Here is an 18,095-nt window from a genome sequence, read left to right on the forward strand (position 1 = left end):
CCCCCAAATATAAGCTACCTGCACTAAATCACTTAATTGGGCAACGCATATCTAATCGATATTAAATAATCATCCCCCAGCTACATAACCCGCAACCGATCAGGCTGTTGTTAAACCGCATTCACGTCCGTCTAATAAACACAAATAAACCGCTGCACCGTCAGAAACACTGAAGCAGAAGGAGGAATAAAAACTTACGGTGGTCTTGCGGGCTCTCCGGTTGCCTGTGGATGGGATCGGAGCTCACCGATGCTGAAGGGGACTCGGTGTGAACGCAGGTTGCCGTGGTGATGTGAGATTCTCGGCAGGACTGCGCATGTAATTCAGCCTGGAGCGGCTCCGTCCTCCAGCAGAAACTGGCAGCTTAATGCGCGTCTCAGCGCGGCTCACGAGGACCTCAGCTGATGTACGTGTGTGAGCCACATATTCATATGAGAGTGTTTGTGATCCAAAGCGCCTGGTTTGTCTCTGAATTGAAAGACGGAGAGACCATTACTTCATCTTGGTTTCCAGGTTTGCGTACATTAACACAAGTGTTGGACTTCAGTGCAGTTTTGTGGTCCTTTTGAAGGATCTTGCACTTTTTACTTGATTACATTTAAGCTACTTGACACCTATAATTTCCGTTTAAGGTGCACTTTACTTCAAGTCTCGTTATTCAGCATTTTTAATAAATGTAAACATATCTAATCAGTGCTTTACAAGCTGACATGTTCTATGTGAGGTGCCCACTAGAGGAGTTAGAATTGCTGATAACGACATTAATACGCTTTACATCTTCTCACAACTTAAATAAGTGTGTTTCAAACCAAGTGCTTAAAAAGTGCTACTTAGTGGGATTCAGACAGATTAAGATTTTACACTGGAAAAAAACCTACTTAAACCAACTTAAATGTAATTACACATTTAAAAAGAGCCCTATAAAGCAGTTCATATTTAAAATACGAACTGTAAAAGGGAACGTTGTGCAAAACCAGTTTTATTGTTGATATTTTAGCACATTTTAGTACATTTTACCTCCATATTAATTGAGTGATTTTACTTTCATGTGAGTATTTTTAAACTGATGTATATGTTTAGTTAAATGTACATTTACCTGTAACTGGGCCTAAACTTTATAGCATCTTTGATCTTCAAAAGAATTGGAAGTAAAGGTCTTGAAAACATAACTTAGTAATGATGGGCAAAAGGTTAAAGACCTGCAGACATACCCCAGTTGTCTCTGACCTACTAACACATATCCCATGACCCAGGTGACCTGCAGAGTCTTCAAAGGCATATTTAAGCTTTAGCTTATTTCTGTTTCTTTTTTCTTTTATTCTTTGTTGTTATTTTTTTTTTTATAAACTCTTGAATCAAATGTGTATTGCTGTGAGGGAGAGTCATTTAGAGGTGCTTACTGAGGTTTTTTGTTTTGTTTTGTTTTTTGATTGGTGCTTGGTCACCTAGTTTAATTCTCTCAGTAACTCTCAGTAAAGTCAAGCGGGGGAAAAAATTATTTAATCATACATGTGTATGTGATGAGAGTGAAATAAGAAAGTGATGCATTAGTGGGAAGAAGAAGCCATGCTTGTCTGCAAATTTAGATAAACCTTTTCATGGAAAGGGGACTCATGCTGTTTTCTTCTTTGGCTATGTCTGACTGTATGAATTCATTACCTCTTAAAGGGAGCACTCGTCCAAAAATGAGTGCTGAACCCCCATGCCCCCCTGCCAACCCATCAATTGGGTCTACATTTATTATTTTGACCTTTCCTTTCAGGCAGAGGGACATCAAAGTGGATCCTGGACTAGTTCCTCTATGAGGAGATGGAGGTGTCATCCTCACAGTGTGAGAGGCAGACTGTCGGCCTGCGCTGGTTTTGTTGTCAGTGTAGAAGATTCACAGAGTCTGGGTCAACATAATTAAAATGAGAATCATTTAGGATAAAGTCTATGGAGGAAAAAATGTGACAAACCAGGCGTGAAAAAAAAAGGTAAAAAATTTCTATAGTTCTCTATTAATAAAAGTGATTAGATTTAAAGTGGCTCCAACTGGCAAATTGATTTAACATTTGTAGTTCGAAGAGAGGAGACTCCACAAAATCAAACGAATTCAAAATTGTATGACTCAGTTGCTGTAAATGATCAAGGAATTTCAATGGGTTTCTACAATATAACAAAATCAGTAATTTTAATTTGTTAGTTTTTATTATAACAAATCTTAGGTTGAAAATCAGCAATAAATCCTACTTTAAAATTAAGTTTGTTTTACAACTAGAGTGGAGCAACAACAACTAGAATTAATACTAATCATGCAAGTTTTCACATAATGTTAGCAGGAGTTTCTGACTTTTATAACTGGAACTGGGTGCTGAGTTTTAAATTGTCAAAATAAACAAATTGTAAAACAAACAAAAACAATACCAACAAAAATCAAGCGTAACAAGAAGAATTACAAAAGTTAAAATGATCATTAGTAAATCCTTACATTTGGTATTTTTACAGCAGGCATGTGAAGATTTTTAAGAGGAAAATAAGAAATAAATATTGGGAAAGAAAGCGCAATAAGTTGGCAAACTTATTACTGATGGTTGGAATTTTAAAAAGCAGTGATGTTGGTGTTCACCAGTGTTTCTTTCTTTTTCCATTGAATTCTTACAGCCATTAAAACTGCACGCAGCATGTAATGTTTCATATATCAGTATATATACATTTTTACTAATTAACATGCAGACACAATTCTCAGTGCTATGCACACTTTAGTTTTCTCCACCCTGACTGCTGATGTCCGCCCTTCACTGAAAACTCACCTTCTGAAACAAACATCGCTGCCTTCCCACAGAACCGTTAAATCTGTCCTTGCAGTCTTAAAATAGCCAATCTGTCTCTCTACTGCTTAAACTATGGTTCCTCCTCTGCAGTCACTTCCTGTCCTGTAGCAAAATCTTACTTACTTCACTGCACTATAAGCTAGTGTTACTTTTAGATGGACATGGGGACTTTTGTAACAGCCAACACAGAACTATGAATAACAGCATTAGTTAAATGCCTAAACAACAGTAACAGGACTGTTAAGTTGGTGCTTCTTTATCGTTGTTTAGAAATGAAGACCTTTCACATTTAAGACATTTTGTTATATTGAAATAGAAAGTGTAATCTGTTTAGAGTGTCAGTATTGTTGATACTGGAAATATTAGTGATAAATGAATCATTTGTAAGTGAAAATATATTTTCAAATATTTTATTTTTTACACTTTTTTTCCAAGAACAGACACTAAATGTAATTATTGCCATATTCAAAGTTTTATAATAAAATAATAACAAATCGTTTAATAGTCTATGATCAGGAGATACTGCAAACTTATTATCAGGATATATAATAATAATATATTGTAATATATTGTAAAAAGAGGGAGCGAAAACAAAAGAACAACAAAAAAGTGACATGATTTAAAATGCAATCTCCAAACGTATAAAAGCTACTAAGACCAATGTCATGTTTTCTGTTCTTCCAACAGATATGTGCATTAGGTCGTCTAAGTTGTCAAACTGAACAATAATGACATTACTATAACTTAGTTTACATTTTGTGTTCTTGCAACAGAAAAAAAAAGTATGTTCAGTATCATTTGCGAGAAGTAATCTCGGGGAGGACAGTGCAGTAAACTGTTAAGTTAATAGATGAGAGCAGTTTGGTTACAGATCATTTACCAACAGGGCCATCTAGTGTCAGAGTCGTCACCTCACAGTAAAGTAGAGGCAAAGACCAATGAGACAAAGACTGTTTGTTCTTTTTTTTTAAGCACCGATAAATCAAACAAAATGAGCCCCAGCAGTTTAAGCACTCGGTAAGTACAGTATGATGTATTACTGAGACAGTTGGTGTTCATTATCAACAGATGGCAGCATCACTTCAGTGACAGAAATGATCTGACTGATGCGACAAAGTCTTTGCTCTAAACTGTAAAATTCAGCGAGATGTAAACTCTCTTTTGGAGCAATAATTCAGACAGCAGTTGTTCACTTTTGAACAACAATTTATCATCCTCAAATTAATCTTACGGATTTACTTTATTTTACCAGACTTTTAAAAAATGATGCCCATCATAGCTGTCCTTTTAAGCTATTCTTCTGTAAATTTTTAAGTTATTAATTAAACCACATATGTTCTTTAAGCTGAACTGACCATTTAGAATATACTTCTTTGTGAGAACACACTAGTTTTTAACAACGGAAATATTTTTCAAAGCACTAGGGCATCGAGGTACTTTTTTTTTCAAGACATCACAGCTCTATGTCAGTCTGATAAAATGCTGTTAAATCAGATAATAACTTACTGTTTCAAATGAGATCAAAGAAGGCTAAAGTCTAAAGAAGTAAAACAAATTCAATTAGAGTTCGCCTTATGTTGTTTGAACCATTTTCAGTTTTCATGCAGATGTGGAAAATTCATAAAAGGTGTAACAGCGATTTAACCATTTCTAAGCAAAGGCTTGGTGCTGTTAGGCAAAGCACAACTTTATTGAGAGTTCTTAAAACCCTTTGCAGTCACTCACTGTGCTTTAAAACATTCATATAAGACACATGTTTAATGTCTAATCATGTTTATTTAAAACATGAAACTTAGTGTAAATTTATCCCCCAAAATGTGTGCTTTTAATTTATTTTAATTTACTCATTTACTCAGCTCATTGATCAACACAAAAATGAACCAGATCAGTAGTTTTTTTTCTCATTTCTTTGCCCCTGCAAAGCTCTTTAAAATTCCTGTAACCCCATAATTAGCATAACATGACATTTTTAATGGTATGTTAAAGCGATTTAGCTGCTGACACCCCCGGCAGGATCCTATCCCAGCTACCACAGGGTGAAACAACCTGGACAGGTCACCAGGCTGACGCAGGGCCATCACAGAGAGACAGACAACCATCATTCACACTCACATTTATACCTATGGGCAAAACCACCAGTTAACCTATCCCCACTAACTGCATGTCTTTGGACTGTGGGAGGAACCCGGAGTAACCAGAGAGAATCTGCAGAGAACCCATGCAAACGGAGGGAGAACATCTACACAGAAAGGCCCTGGATTTAAACTTAGGAGCATTGTCCTGTGAGGCAACAGTGCTAACCACCGCACCACCATGCTGCCCTAAAATATAAGATGTACAACATAATACACTATACACACATGCCCATAATATTAAGCATTTGTGGTTTCTCAAGAAAAACATTCACTTTTTCACTTCCTCATGATGCTTTCAAATGGACCAATAGATATATGTTTAAATCTAGGTTCTGTAATTTATTCCATGTCCAAGGTGCATAGTAAGAAAACATTGTTTTTCTCATCTGTCTTTTAAGCCAGAGTTTCTTTGGTTTATGGATTATGTATTTAAAGGATGTATCAGAAAGATAAGAAATGCAGTAATAGAAGTGTCAGTGTCAGTGTATGTAAATACTAAAATAGTAATGAAAACAACCTGTGACAAGAATCCCGCTTAAACATCCATAAATGCACTTTCACTGTAAACTATGATGGCTACAATAAATAAACGCGTTTGCATCAGTGAAAGGTTCAATATGGTAAGTTATTTAATTAAAGTATTTGATACACCTTTAGACATATTATAGAAGTTAGTACTAGGAGAGTATTAGAAGTACATGAACTGTATTTTTCCCTTTATGTATGAGACACAAGTCATTGTTTCCTCATCGGCTCCAACAAAGAAAAACACACGTGAAAGTTGTCGGGTGTGTTGTGTGCCAGAGGGACAAGTTTACTCCTTGTAGACCTTGTGTGTCTGATGTCCCATTAAACCTCAAGTGAATTTAAGGCAAAGGTGTTAATAAACAAACTTTAACAAAAACACATGATGCAACCAAATGTCACATGAATGCACAGTGCCTGAATTAAGGAGTCAAATAAGTGATTAAACAGGAACTAATGTCATACATAATATGATAGACATAAAAAATATAGAATTACTTAAGTAGAAATGAGTAAAAACAAAATTTAGGCGATTATAGAGAATTAATTGCATTATTACACTTCAAGTGATCAGGACCAGTGCATGACAAGCTGTGAGCTAAAACTGAGACTGAAGTTTCTAGGACTAAAATTGATGGCATTTTCCACAGGAATAGAGAGTTTTGTTATATTTTACAATCAGCGTTTCCCATTAGCTCAATGCCTTACCTAACAGAAAAATTATACATAATTATAATGGCAACCAAGAGAAGCTGCATCATAGAAAGAGCCAGCGATCAAGTGATTACAGGGGGGTCATAATACTGATGCTTTAATGCAAATGACAATAGCACCAATACATTCTGATACTATAATAGCATATTTCACTCCACAGACTAATAATGGCTTTGTATCATTCATTTATCCCAGTCAGTTATGACAGTGTCACAGTGTGCCAGTATACAGAAGACCAAAAATCAAATCCAGCTATCTTTACTCTTAGTTTTGTGGTTTTATTAATGAATAGTTTATGTGTAAAATGTCTATTTGAACAGTTACTGAGGCCTACAACCACATACAGACATACAACCACAGGGCTGAAGTAAACTGAACTTTTCCTAACAAAACTAATACAGTCCGTTTAAGTTTCCATAAAGCTCATGTTGCACGGTTCCCTGCCTAAATAAAGAGACAAAGAAACAAAAGTTGAGGCTTCTGCAGTCTATCTTAATAATAATAATACCATCCAGGTAGAGACATGAGAATTTCATATCTTCAGTACATAATATTGTTAAATGAATCCAATTGAGATGAGGCTCCAAAACAGTATCGAATGGCACTCATCTTCAAGCCCTCGGGCAGTACTGCATTAAACACAGATGTGTTTCTATAGAAAAACCTTGTAAAACTTTACAATGTAAAGAAAAAAAAGATATAAACAAGATCCAGAAACACTACAGCATGTCTCAGTGAAAAAAGAGTCCTAGTGCTAATCTGGCTTGTCTGCAGTCCAGATCAGGCAGCCACTGAAAATACTGAGTGAATTATAAAGCAAAAAATACAAAAAAGGCCATCATCTCTCATGGACCTTAAAACAATACAAATTAAAAATGTGAGAGCATCGTTGTTTTGGGTCTGCTCCAGATATGAAGTGGTGCAGACAGGATTCCAAGACTTTGTGGAAAGCCTGGCAACCCAGTCTGTGCTCCCATAACTGTTCAGTGTAGCTAAGGTCGGGTGCTGCAAGGAAAAGCCCACGAAAGTCAGCATTTAGACATCTTTGCTCTTCATGTAGTTCTTGTGTAACTTTGAGGTTTGTTCGCGCTCATTTGCTGTTGCTGCGTGATTCTGTTTCTGCAAAGTTTCCAATTCAAGAAGGAGAGCTCCTTCTTATTTAGCTGATTGGTATCAAAACAGCCGCAGACCTTAAAATTCACACCTCCAAGTTTAACTGCTCCATTATTAACCTCTACCCTTCATCATCTTCCATAACACTGATCTAATGCCACGAACCTTAAACTTGGATTCATCTCCACCACTTTTTCCCATAATGAACTGTTGAAAGTATTTGACCTACCGGCATCCTCTGAAAAGTTTGCTGCAGACAAAATTTCATATAGTGATCTTCTGACACGCTAAGAAATATCTTCTTTCCCAATAATAAATAAACAGCAAATTTACAAGGCTCTAATGACTAGATCAAAGACATTTCACTTTAATCTAAAAACCACTTTAGTGGAAGAAATTCAACTCAAGGAAATATAACCTGTCGTACAAACACGTAACCAAGGTCAGTGTTGCCAACATGCTCACACTGCTAACCTAGAAATAGACACTTGAATCAGTAAATGATTTGAGTGACTTGGGGAAAAAAACCTATGAAATTCATGGAGGGATGAATCTAGTTGTTTGATTATTAGATTTATTATTATTTCTAGTTATTCCCCTGAAACACTGATTCCTCACATGGGATATATATCATAAAAATGTTTTAAATGTATTAAATAATGTTGCCTTTATTGTGTTAAGCTGTAAATAATAACCCAATGTCTGCACACGAGGATGTCCTTTTGTAGTATGGAAAAATTAAGTAACAAAGTAATGATTTTCTATTTAAAGATGATGCTTGCTTTTTGATTAATCTGAAATACTTGGAAAAAATGTCAAATGCATCTTAAACAGGAGCTCAAGTCTCACAATGTCAAACACTGTCAAAACAGACACATCTGTCAGCAGTGAAGGATGTGACTGCTGACTTATGAATGCTTTGGCTTTACACTTTAATCTGCTTTGAAACTACTTCACAGAACTTAGAAACTTGAATCTTGCATCATACAAATGGGTGATGAAAGGGGGGAGAGAGAAGAAAGGAGCAAGGTGGAAAAAACAAGAGAGGAGTATAGATGAGGAGGAAGAAAAGAGAGGGGGGAGAGAACAGTAGGAGAGAATCGGGGGGGGGGGGGGGGACAAGGGACTACTTAGCAGGCAGTGATGAAAAGGTTGACTCTGGAGTTGGAAGGGGGGAGTGTCATCAGAGATAAATAAGCTGTACAATGTCTCACAGGGTCAGCAGGTCCTCCTTTCTTTATACTGGATGATGGACAGGCAGGACAGAATTGAACTCTGCTACCCTGAGCTTGCGAATCTGTCTTGCAGGGGTTTAACACGTCCTCAGCCTGAGGCTTTCCTCCTCTATACACTGTTCTTGTCTATCTCTGTGCTAACTGTAGCTCTGAATGTGCTGGTTATCATATCCATCTCTCATTTCAGGCAGCTCCACATGCCCACCAATGTCCTCCTGCTCTCTCTGGCCATCTCAGACCTCTTGGTCGGGCTGCTTGTGATGCCGGTGGAAGCAATGCGGTTTATAGAAACCTGCTGGATGCTGGGAGATCTCATGTGTGCTTTTACTTACATTATCGGTTTCACTCTCACCTCAGCCTCTGTGGGCAACATGGTGCTCATATCAATTGATCGCTACGTAGCTATTTGTTATCCTCTGCAGTACCCCACTAAAATCACTCACAGCAGAGCGGAGCTGTCTGTGACTCTGTGCTGGGCCTGTTCGCTCCTCTACAACGGGATGATCTTAAAGGAGCATCTCAGGCAGCCAGACAGGCATAACACCTGTCACGGTCAGTGTTTGGTGGTGATTAACTATGTCTCTGGAGCCATCGACCTTGTCTTTACTTTCATCGGCCCTTGCTCAGTCATTATCATTCTGTACATGAGAGTATTTGTTGTAGCGCTGTCTCAGGCTCATGCCATGCGGTCTCATATTACAGCTGCTGCAGCTGGTACAGTAAAAATCACCGCAAAGAAATCAGAGAAAAAGGCAGCCAGGACTCTTGGCGTTGTGATATTTGTGTTTTTGATGAGTTTCTGTCCGTATTACTATCCCTCTCTTGCAGGGCAGGACATTTCAAACAGTGCTTCATCTTGGGCTATTGTTTCCTGGATGCTGTACTTCAATTCTTGTCTGAATCCACTGATATATGCTTTTTTCTACCCGTGGTTTAGAAAAGCTATCAGGTTCATTGTCTCCCTGAAGATACTAGAGAAGGGCTCCTCTCAGGCAAATATACTTTAAAATAGCAAATTTATCCTGAACCAAATCAGTCTGTATGAGAGAATGAAACTGCTGATTATTATATGTGGCAGTAGCATGATGTTTTTTAATTATAGACTTATTCAATGAATCAAAGAACATCTGTCACAAAGTCTTATTTCATATGACCCACTGTCTCTAACAAGTATTGTATCCTGTCAGAACTGGAACATATAAGTCATGTATCAATGCATAATGGCAAAAAAGATTTACCCTCCTTACCGCATGAAATCAACAATAATAATTATAATGATTCAGAGAATCTTTCAGGCTTTTTACTACAGGACTTGTATTTATTCTGTTTAGATTTTTAAGTACTGTGCTCCTTATTACATTATTTTTATTCATTGAGCTTCCCTTTTTAACTTTCAAATTTCTGCTTCATTTCTTTGTGTATTTTTTATATTTCTTGCCATATTGTTCACTGCTCCAAAATTTAAAGGAGCACTTAAAAAACACACAAGATCGTGATGAAACATTTAAATTAAAAATCATTACTGAAATGTATTATGTAATTTGTTGGGGACAAGATAAAGTATCAATGGTTATTGTTGTTTCTTAAATCTTTCAGTTTAACAGTTTGTATGCTACAGACTTAAAAAGGGGGTTTAGGAAAGTTGATTAAGGTTTGAAAGAAAGACATCGCCTTAATTTCCTCTCAACCACTGAGCAGCCACTGATCAGTGAAAACTTTCTTTCTTATTGTGAACACAGTGAGACACATTTTAAGATGGATTTATGTCATTATCTTCAGCAAATCAGATACTCGTGTAGGTTGTACAGCAAAACTAATTTTCAAATCTCCATCACATGTTAGTTAAAATGGGCTATTACTGTAAAATCTTTTATGTCTTAGAATGACATTATTCTCTTAACTTATCTTCTAGTGGAACAGAAAATGTGAATATATATCTAGACAGAAAAAAAATGTTCACAATGAGAAACTTGTTTTGTTTGAGGGGCGGGGGTAGATATTTGTAAAATGCAATACAAATACTACAGTATTGAAACAATCTTTTATTTTGTATGTATAAAAGCAAAAACAATAAAGACATTTATATTATATTAATAAACCATTAAGAAAGACTATTGATGAAGCCTTCATCTCCTGGATTGTGAATGAGGACGTTTCACTTCTGTAATAAAAAGAACAAAGAACATGAGTTTGTTATGTTGTTCTATTCACCTTCCATTTGAATATATGTTTAAATGAATTATAAAATGGCAATCACACATCTTTTCTGCACTCTGTGGTGGGGCGTGGTCTGCGGTGCCGTGCAGGGAGGGCGGACGCACCTGCACGGCATCCTTAATCATGCCCGTCTAGTTAAAAACATGGGGACTCAGGGATTTGGGGGTGTTGTGGTGAGATGTAAATAAAGATGGCTCCGAATGATACTCCGTGGTCCCGCCGTGCCTTATTCACGCCACACACTCATTTCTATTTTTATCATTCACAGTTCCAGTTGAAGCCGATCAAATGTGCACCAAAGTTTGGGAGTCTCTAACTACTGGAGGTCTAATGTGTCCAGAAACAGCATTTGAGAATAAACAACATATACCAGGGATTTCATGTGGCCAGAAGTCATCACAAGAAGGACAACGTGGCTCCGATTTGCCTTTGAAGTATCTGGCCACACATGGGTTGTGTATTTTTATGCCACATGTAGGATTCTCACAGATTTGGCACTGAAAAAACAAGAGAGACAAAAAAATTATAATTCAGATCAAATACTGTAAGCAAACAAATAATGCTGGTGACGCATTACAGTAAATGGTCATTTTTTGGATACATTTAACACATATCAGGTTGGACTATCCTTTATCTTAAATGTTTCTCATTTAAAAACATTCCTCAAAGATTTTGGTCCATACTGGCCCCAGATGATTCACTTATGTGGGCTGCATCTTCATTATGCTAGTCTCTATTCTACTGGTTCTGGTGTGGTAGAGGCCACTTAAATACTGTGAACTCATTAGCACAGTAAAGAAACTGGTCTTATGCTCTTTGTGGTGTGTTATTCAGTCAAAAATGCCCATTAGCCGATTAAAACACTTGCCATTAAAGGAGGAATACAGGAATACAACATGAGTCAACAGGCTGTGGTGTTTAAGTGGTGCTCAGATTACACTAAGAGGCCTAAAGTGTACTCCATTACATCAGTCATGTGCCTACAACCAACAAGGCAGGCTGGAGCCATGCTTTTATGCTTTTAATCTCAAATTATGTTCCTATCATCTGAAACTCATCAGACCGGACAATGTTTTTCCAATCTTACATGGTTCTGGAGTACACTGGTTTTCTGCTGCTGTGGCCAACCTATCCTACATGTTGTGCAGTCAGAGATGCTCATATCTATAACGTGGTTATAATTACTGGGTGATTGTATTACTGTTTCTATCAGCTAGAACCATTCTGACATTATTCTTTGAGCTCTGGCATCAACAAGACAACGTCAATTAGTTAGCACTCACACGATGGCTTTCTTCTTTCCCTGAGTATTCTCTATAAACTCTAAAAAATGTTTTATGTGAAAACCATTTCTGAAATATTCAAATAAACAATGCCACATTTAAAGAGACCTCAGTCCCCGTCCTTCTCCAGCTGACACTTGGGATTTCAGCACGTTTATATGAGTTTCTGCAATTTGGATGGCTGATTAGATATGCTTTATCAAGCAGTTGTGTCCAATACGGTAGGCGGTCAACATTACAGATGATATTTACTTCAATTCTCTCTCAAGATCAATTTTCTCAACAGCAAATGAATAAATTATAAACAATAATTTGTAGTAATTGTAGTATAAATTATAAATTGTATATGCATGCTAGTCATCTTCATTGTTCGTTTTAAAAATAAAAATTTATATTTTTAAAGTTGAGGTAATATAACCACACCAACCTAATGTTTACAGTTTATAGTGATCATCAGTGCCTAAATTCAAGCGGGTACGAGGGTGATATTACTAAGTGTAAAAAGGGAAACATTTACCTGGAAAGCGATGTTACGACAGATGTGGCACACTTTGACATGGTCTTGATACATTGTGCGAATATAAGGCTCCATCTCTATGATACACCGGGTGGACAAGGTGTATTCGCCCCGTTTCTAGGGTAACAAATAGCACGCAAGTTAAAATGATACTAGCATACTGAAACACATACCCAAAATGTTATTATTATATTTTTGTTATCATTGAAACAAAGAAATCTTGTTTTGTAAGCTGTAAATGAGAAGGATTGTCTAAATAAACGTTATTTTATTTGTATAATAAAGCCTATAATAATAAACCATAATTAATGACATTTTATGCCTTATTAATAAAGGAAGCAGTATGGGAATGATAAACATAAATGGAGTAATTATATTTGACCTTAATAAGCTGTATGACCTCCTCCTGCTGCATTCCCATTTTAAATATGGTTAATAGGAAGGCAAGTACTTGAAGAACTGAAATCATTTTAATAATCCGTTCACAAAAAAGAGGAAGTAGTTTGTGGGAAATAAATAATCAGAATTGTGAAATCCTACTAGAGACGGTGTATTTTACCTCACTGAGCCATTTGTCGTGCACTAATCGGCTCAACAGGTGCTCTGTTTCGCTCTTCTTCATCTTTCTGGTGGTCATGGAGTCTGTGCTGTTCAGAATATCAGTAGAGGAAGCCTTGCCATCCTCAGAGCACACGATGAGGTCCAACTGAATGAGCACAATTCAAGTTGATCATAACATTAGTTTTACTACAAGCCACATTCACCCATTCACACACATTCATACCATTTCTTCTGTGTCTTTAACATGATATGTTTAGGAATTCCTGATGTAGCAAATATGATACAAAACTTCTTTAAACTTCTTTCTCAACACTCCATTTTCCAAAATTTTGAATTTTCATGGTTTGGGCTTTACAGGGTTAACGACTGCCAATTTAACACACACCAGAATTTGGGGTTCAATACTCTTGTCCAAGGAAACTAACATATGGACAGGAATCACAACCCCAGTCTTCTAAATGGTTGATGTTCTACCTCAAGAGCCACAGTCACACAAATCTGTGTGCAGTAATCTATTCATGACTTCCTACATGATCTTTTGAACAAAAAAATAATGTTGACCACTGTTTATGGATAATGTCACTGATTAGACTGTTACACTGAACTGCAACCTACAAGTTATTAGAGGTGGGAATCACCACACATCCCACGATACGATATTATCACAATACTTAATGCACGATTCGATATTATTGCAATTTTTTTTAAATATTTTGCGATATTCAGATTCTGTACATAAAGGTAAACTTTATCAATATTCATTTTATCTAATATCAAAGTCTCACACTCAGTCAGTTTTATTGTTGACAAACTGAACGATTTGTATTACAGTCTAGTCCAACTTAACTGAATGCAACCTTCTGGTACAATTATAGCTATTCTGAACTATGCAATTTATGAAAACTATGCAGCCCCTTCAGCAACTGAAGAATTTGAAAGTAAATTAAAACAAAATATAATTTTACATTAAATAAAAAAGTTTTAAACTTAATTAAAATAAAACATGTCTTAAATTAAAATAAGTAAACTGTCATGTTTATTGCTGCCAAAAAAAAGTTTAACACATTTGGACAGTGAAGGAATGTCAGGATTCTTGCTCAGAAAAAGGATCAACATGCTCTGAAGTCAGAGCATGTTCCAGTCCACAAAAACTTTTTTTGTAACAAAATATCGATTTCTGCTGTCCCTGTATCGATACATTATTAGCAAACAAAATATCACGATACTACACATATCGATTTTTTCCCCCACCCCTACAAGTTATGTTGTTTCAGGGTTTTACATCAATATACCACCAGAGACTTAAAACCCCACCCCAACAAATACCAAAATTTATAGTGGAGGCATCTATAACATGTTGTTTTGCTGTGAATTTAACTCACTGTTTTCCTGAAGAGCTCAAGTTCATTGTCGGCATAATCTGACGACATCCTGGTGATGTCAGTTTCAGCCATGTTCACCTGGATGGGATTAAAGTTAAACTTTAATTAATAATGTATTTCCTTTAATATGATCCTTAAACATGTAAAGTCTTTGCAGCTTGGACACATACTAAACAACAGCCTGACAAGGCAGACCCAATACAAGCATTAAATCACTAACCAAGGCGTAGTACTGCAGACCGTTATTTTCAGACATCCCTTTCCTAATCTGCATGAACATTGGCTGCAGTCTTGAGTTGATAGTATCAATAAAATCTTCCAGCTTGTCGGGTGCATACTGTGCTGCAGAAAAAAAACAAGAACAACAATGTTTGTTAGTCTCCTACAAAAACAAAACAAAACAAGACACATTGTGGTTCTGGTGTCATAATGTGCACATTAAAGGTTGGTGATATAATCTCAAAATTGTATCACAGTATTTAAAGGCAAGTTGTGACAATATTTCTGATGATATAATGGACAATGGACAATATGAAATGGCACAGCCCTAGTGCATATACACAAAAATATTTTATAATGTCTATATGTTTGGGGAGGGTTGGGCTGAAGGATTTTAATTGGAACATATATACCATCATCTTATTGTACTTCTATCCCAAAATTTGTATTTTACAACTTATTTAATAATTTATATATCTGCACAGGGTCTGCAGACAGAAATTAGTTAGTAGCTAATTTTGGTACAAGGCGTCTTGTAACACTGCCTTCAAGTGTAATGAGGTTGCTTTTTTGTGTAACAGTAAATCAATAGTAACAGTCTCTTAGTGTAAGAAAATAAGAAATTATTTATTAATAATTAATAAGGGGGTGATACTACTTTTTGTTGCCCTACTTTACACTAGTCTCCAGATACACTATGAGGTGCATTTTGAATTTTCATTCAATTGTTGTTCACATTAGGGCTGGGCGATATGACCCAAAATTCATATCTCGATATTTTTTAGCTGGATGGCGATATAAGATATATATCTCGATATATTTTTTTAAAGCCATAAAGTAAGAACAAAAAGAGAGTTCTTAGTCAAAGCTGTGTCCCAGATGTCACACAGGCACTTTTATTAACATAGAGCAGATGTACATAAAATTTACTCAAAAATAAATTATGAGCATTTATTAAATAATAATGCTCCATAAATAAAAGAAAACAATGTTGTTTTTGTGCATAACAAAAAGCTCACAATTGTGCAGTCAAAATGTAAACTAAAAGACGCTGAGCACAATAACAAAGACAGATTTCACAGCTGCTCTGTTCCCAACTTGTACTGCGTGACTGACAGCCTGGAGTTTGAAATCCGCTTCGCAACCACGTCTCTTAACAGGTGCCATTTATGGTCCTTATACACAGTAGGGTAATACTACGTTGAAGCACAGTACGTATCACTCCGCGAGGCTCAGCCGTAATGCTCCGACAATCCATCAAGCGGTGCAGCTCCGTAGCTTACCAAAGTCGTACTAAAACATTTTTTGACAGATTGCTGAGCGCCGTGTTCCACATAAAATCGGTTCGCGGCCATCAAGCACAACCAGAATTCATACATAAGGCGCGCTGTCAACTTTTGAGAAAATGCAAGGATTTTAGTCCGTGCAGCACCTCTGGGCTGCATGGCGTTAGCGTGGTTAGCTCGTTAGCGTGGTTAGCTAGCTAACACGTTGACGCCGTCCAGCCCCACGCACGGGGCGATGCGCAGTAACTCGTTAACGGAGATTTGCCGTGTCCATCTTGTCGCTTCCTGCAGGTGAAGCGATGGGGGAGGAGGGGGAGTTGTGTTCAGTGAAGGAGAGGCGAGGCCGAGTAACGTTGCATAAAGACGAAAGTGGACGAAAGAGAGGCAAATTTGCGGCTCCACAAGTATAATTATAACGTAACAGACTATATCGATATAAAGGATATTGTCACATCTTATATCTCGTATAAAAATATATCGATATTTTTTAAAAACTCGATATATCGCCCAGCTCTAGTTCACATGTATAGGAATTTACTTACTGCGGTGCGTTTCACAGCAGTATTGATAAAGAGCCTTTGCAGCTTGCTCATCGATTACTCCACTGACCATCATGGTCTGAAGAAACCTTCGATGGCTTTCTCCCATCTGTCGTGACATGTCTGTGGGTACAGACAGGTGGTCTTTATATATATAGTTAAATATCTGTAAACCAGACAAAAAAGATGATCATCCCACAACACTTTTGTGCTGGCTAAACGTAAATAATAAACAAATAGATAAATAAGAATGTGATGAAAAAGTGACACTTACTATTTCACTGACACAAAAAGAAGTTATAAAACATCTAAAAGGCACATGTAGACATCTATAAAAACAAACAAACAACAACAACAAAACATAGCAAACTAAATAAGACCAGCGTCCGATCCGACGTTCTGCCAAATTGTTATTCAAACCAAATTCACGGTACTTTCGTATTTCTGTTATAAAGTGTATAAAAAGTGAAATAAGCACTTTCTCTGAGGACTGTTAGCAGATGTTCTTTAAGTTAAAATGCTACAACTATTCCCTCCTGCAAACTCAACAATAGCATCATTTCTGAAACAGTTTCCTTGTCTTTGCCGAACGGCTAACTTACGCTAAAACTACTGATGCTAGCTTTTAGCATCAACTATATAAATATTGTAACTATGACTGAATCTTTTTAGAAAGGTTACGCTAGGTAACGTTACAGCCAGACATTTTGCCAACTTTAACTTAACTATCTGCTATCTTTTGTCAATCAACGGTTATTGCCAATGGACCCGGTTATTTGCTTGTCCAGTTCTGCAGTTGCTCTAATGTTTAAAAACAAAAAATGTAATTCTTTCCAGGTTCATTTAAACATGTTTACCTACTCACCCCCTACCGCTCGCGCCTTCCGTCTTTTCCTCCGGGTTCTCTTCGTCTTTGTAGGTTTTTGTGGTGAATCACTGCCACCTGCTGCTGTGGAGGAACTACTGCGGGACGCCATCCCTGCCACCTCTGTTCATTCAAGCCTGCAGACCTGTTTTTTAGAGCTGTCACAATATCAGTGACCAAATTAACATTACTAAAATTATTCCCTTTACTTTTACAATAGCAATACATAACATGTTAAATGTTAAAAACCTCTAAGTTTCAAATATTATAAAAGTGGCAGCTCCACATAAAATTCTTAATGAATAGATTTAGTATATGGTACATACACATAAGAAAAGCCAGATACACAAAATAATTAATACAGAGACAAACCACATTCATTGAAAAGCAGGAGCTACTGCTAAATAAAGTAACAGCTAAATAAAAAGCAGACTATTAGTGTTTTAGCTCAGACTTACCTCCTCTGACTGGCACCTCTTTCTTAGTCTCTCCCTTTTCTTTCATTCATTTTTTTAATCTAATCGACGTGTTTTAACGTTACCAGGTTGCCATGTCGACAGAGAAATTGCATCTTTGACGTATGCACTTGGGTGCCATGGAAACTGCAGAGAGAACAGAGTCTGTGGTGGTAATCTGTTTACTGATGAAGATGATATCCACAGCAGGCAAAAGCAGGTTACCCTGAATCCTT

The 18,095-nt window shown here is 36.8% G+C and overlaps 3 protein-coding genes across 10 annotated transcripts in view; 1 reads left to right on the top strand and 2 right to left on the bottom strand.

Annotated features, from left to right (window-relative positions):
* Positions 1–520, bottom strand: part of caly (calcyon neuron-specific vesicular protein) — an 8,995-nt gene extending 8,475 nt beyond the window's left edge. For 2 of the 3 annotated variants that reach the window (XM_005931285.3, XM_014336478.2), the window contains exon 1: positions 199–520. The gene's annotated coding sequence lies outside the window, so the exon portion shown is untranslated. The remainder of the gene's footprint in view (positions 1–198) is intronic. The other variant, XM_005931284.3, reaches the window with a different exon arrangement.
* An 8,029-nt stretch (positions 521–8,549) lies between these two features.
* LOC121815138 (trace amine-associated receptor 13c-like) lies at positions 8,550–9,567 on the top strand. The gene has a single exon (XM_042224544.1). The coding sequence runs from the start codon at positions 8,550–8,552 to the stop codon at positions 9,540–9,542; it is 993 nt and encodes a 330-aa protein (XP_042080478.1). The 3' UTR covers positions 9,543–9,567.
* Positions 9,568–10,564: 997 nt separating this feature from the next.
* nsmce1 (NSE1 homolog, SMC5-SMC6 complex component) lies at positions 10,565–18,078 on the bottom strand. Of its 6 annotated transcripts, XM_005931278.1 has the most exons (9): positions 17,863–18,078; positions 17,405–17,562; positions 16,543–16,662; positions 14,716–14,837; positions 14,496–14,573; positions 13,112–13,258; positions 12,553–12,669; positions 11,123–11,249; positions 10,565–10,696 (listed from the first exon to the last, which is right to left on the bottom strand). In XM_005931278.1, the coding sequence occupies exons 2-9, from the start codon at positions 17,514–17,516 to the stop codon at positions 10,662–10,664; spliced, it is 858 nt and encodes a 285-aa protein (XP_005931340.1). In that variant the 5' UTR covers positions 17,517–17,562; positions 17,863–18,078; the 3' UTR covers positions 10,565–10,661. The 6 variants fall into 6 exon arrangements, with proteins under 6 accessions (XP_005931340.1, XP_005931345.1, XP_005931344.1 ...); XM_005931283.2 differs by lacking the exon at positions 17,863–18,078 and having other exon boundaries at positions 17,397–17,526; XM_005931282.2 differs by lacking the exon at positions 17,863–18,078 and having other exon boundaries at positions 16,543–16,705; positions 17,405–17,471.
* Positions 18,079–18,095: the final 17 nt, after the last annotated feature.

Source organism: Haplochromis burtoni, unplaced genomic scaffold (genome assembly GCF_018398535.1).
Source record: "Haplochromis burtoni strain Fernald_Lab_line unplaced genomic scaffold, NCSU_Asbu1 Contig_140, whole genome shotgun sequence".
Classification (NCBI taxonomy): domain Eukaryota; kingdom Metazoa; phylum Chordata; class Actinopteri; order Cichliformes; family Cichlidae; genus Haplochromis; species Haplochromis burtoni.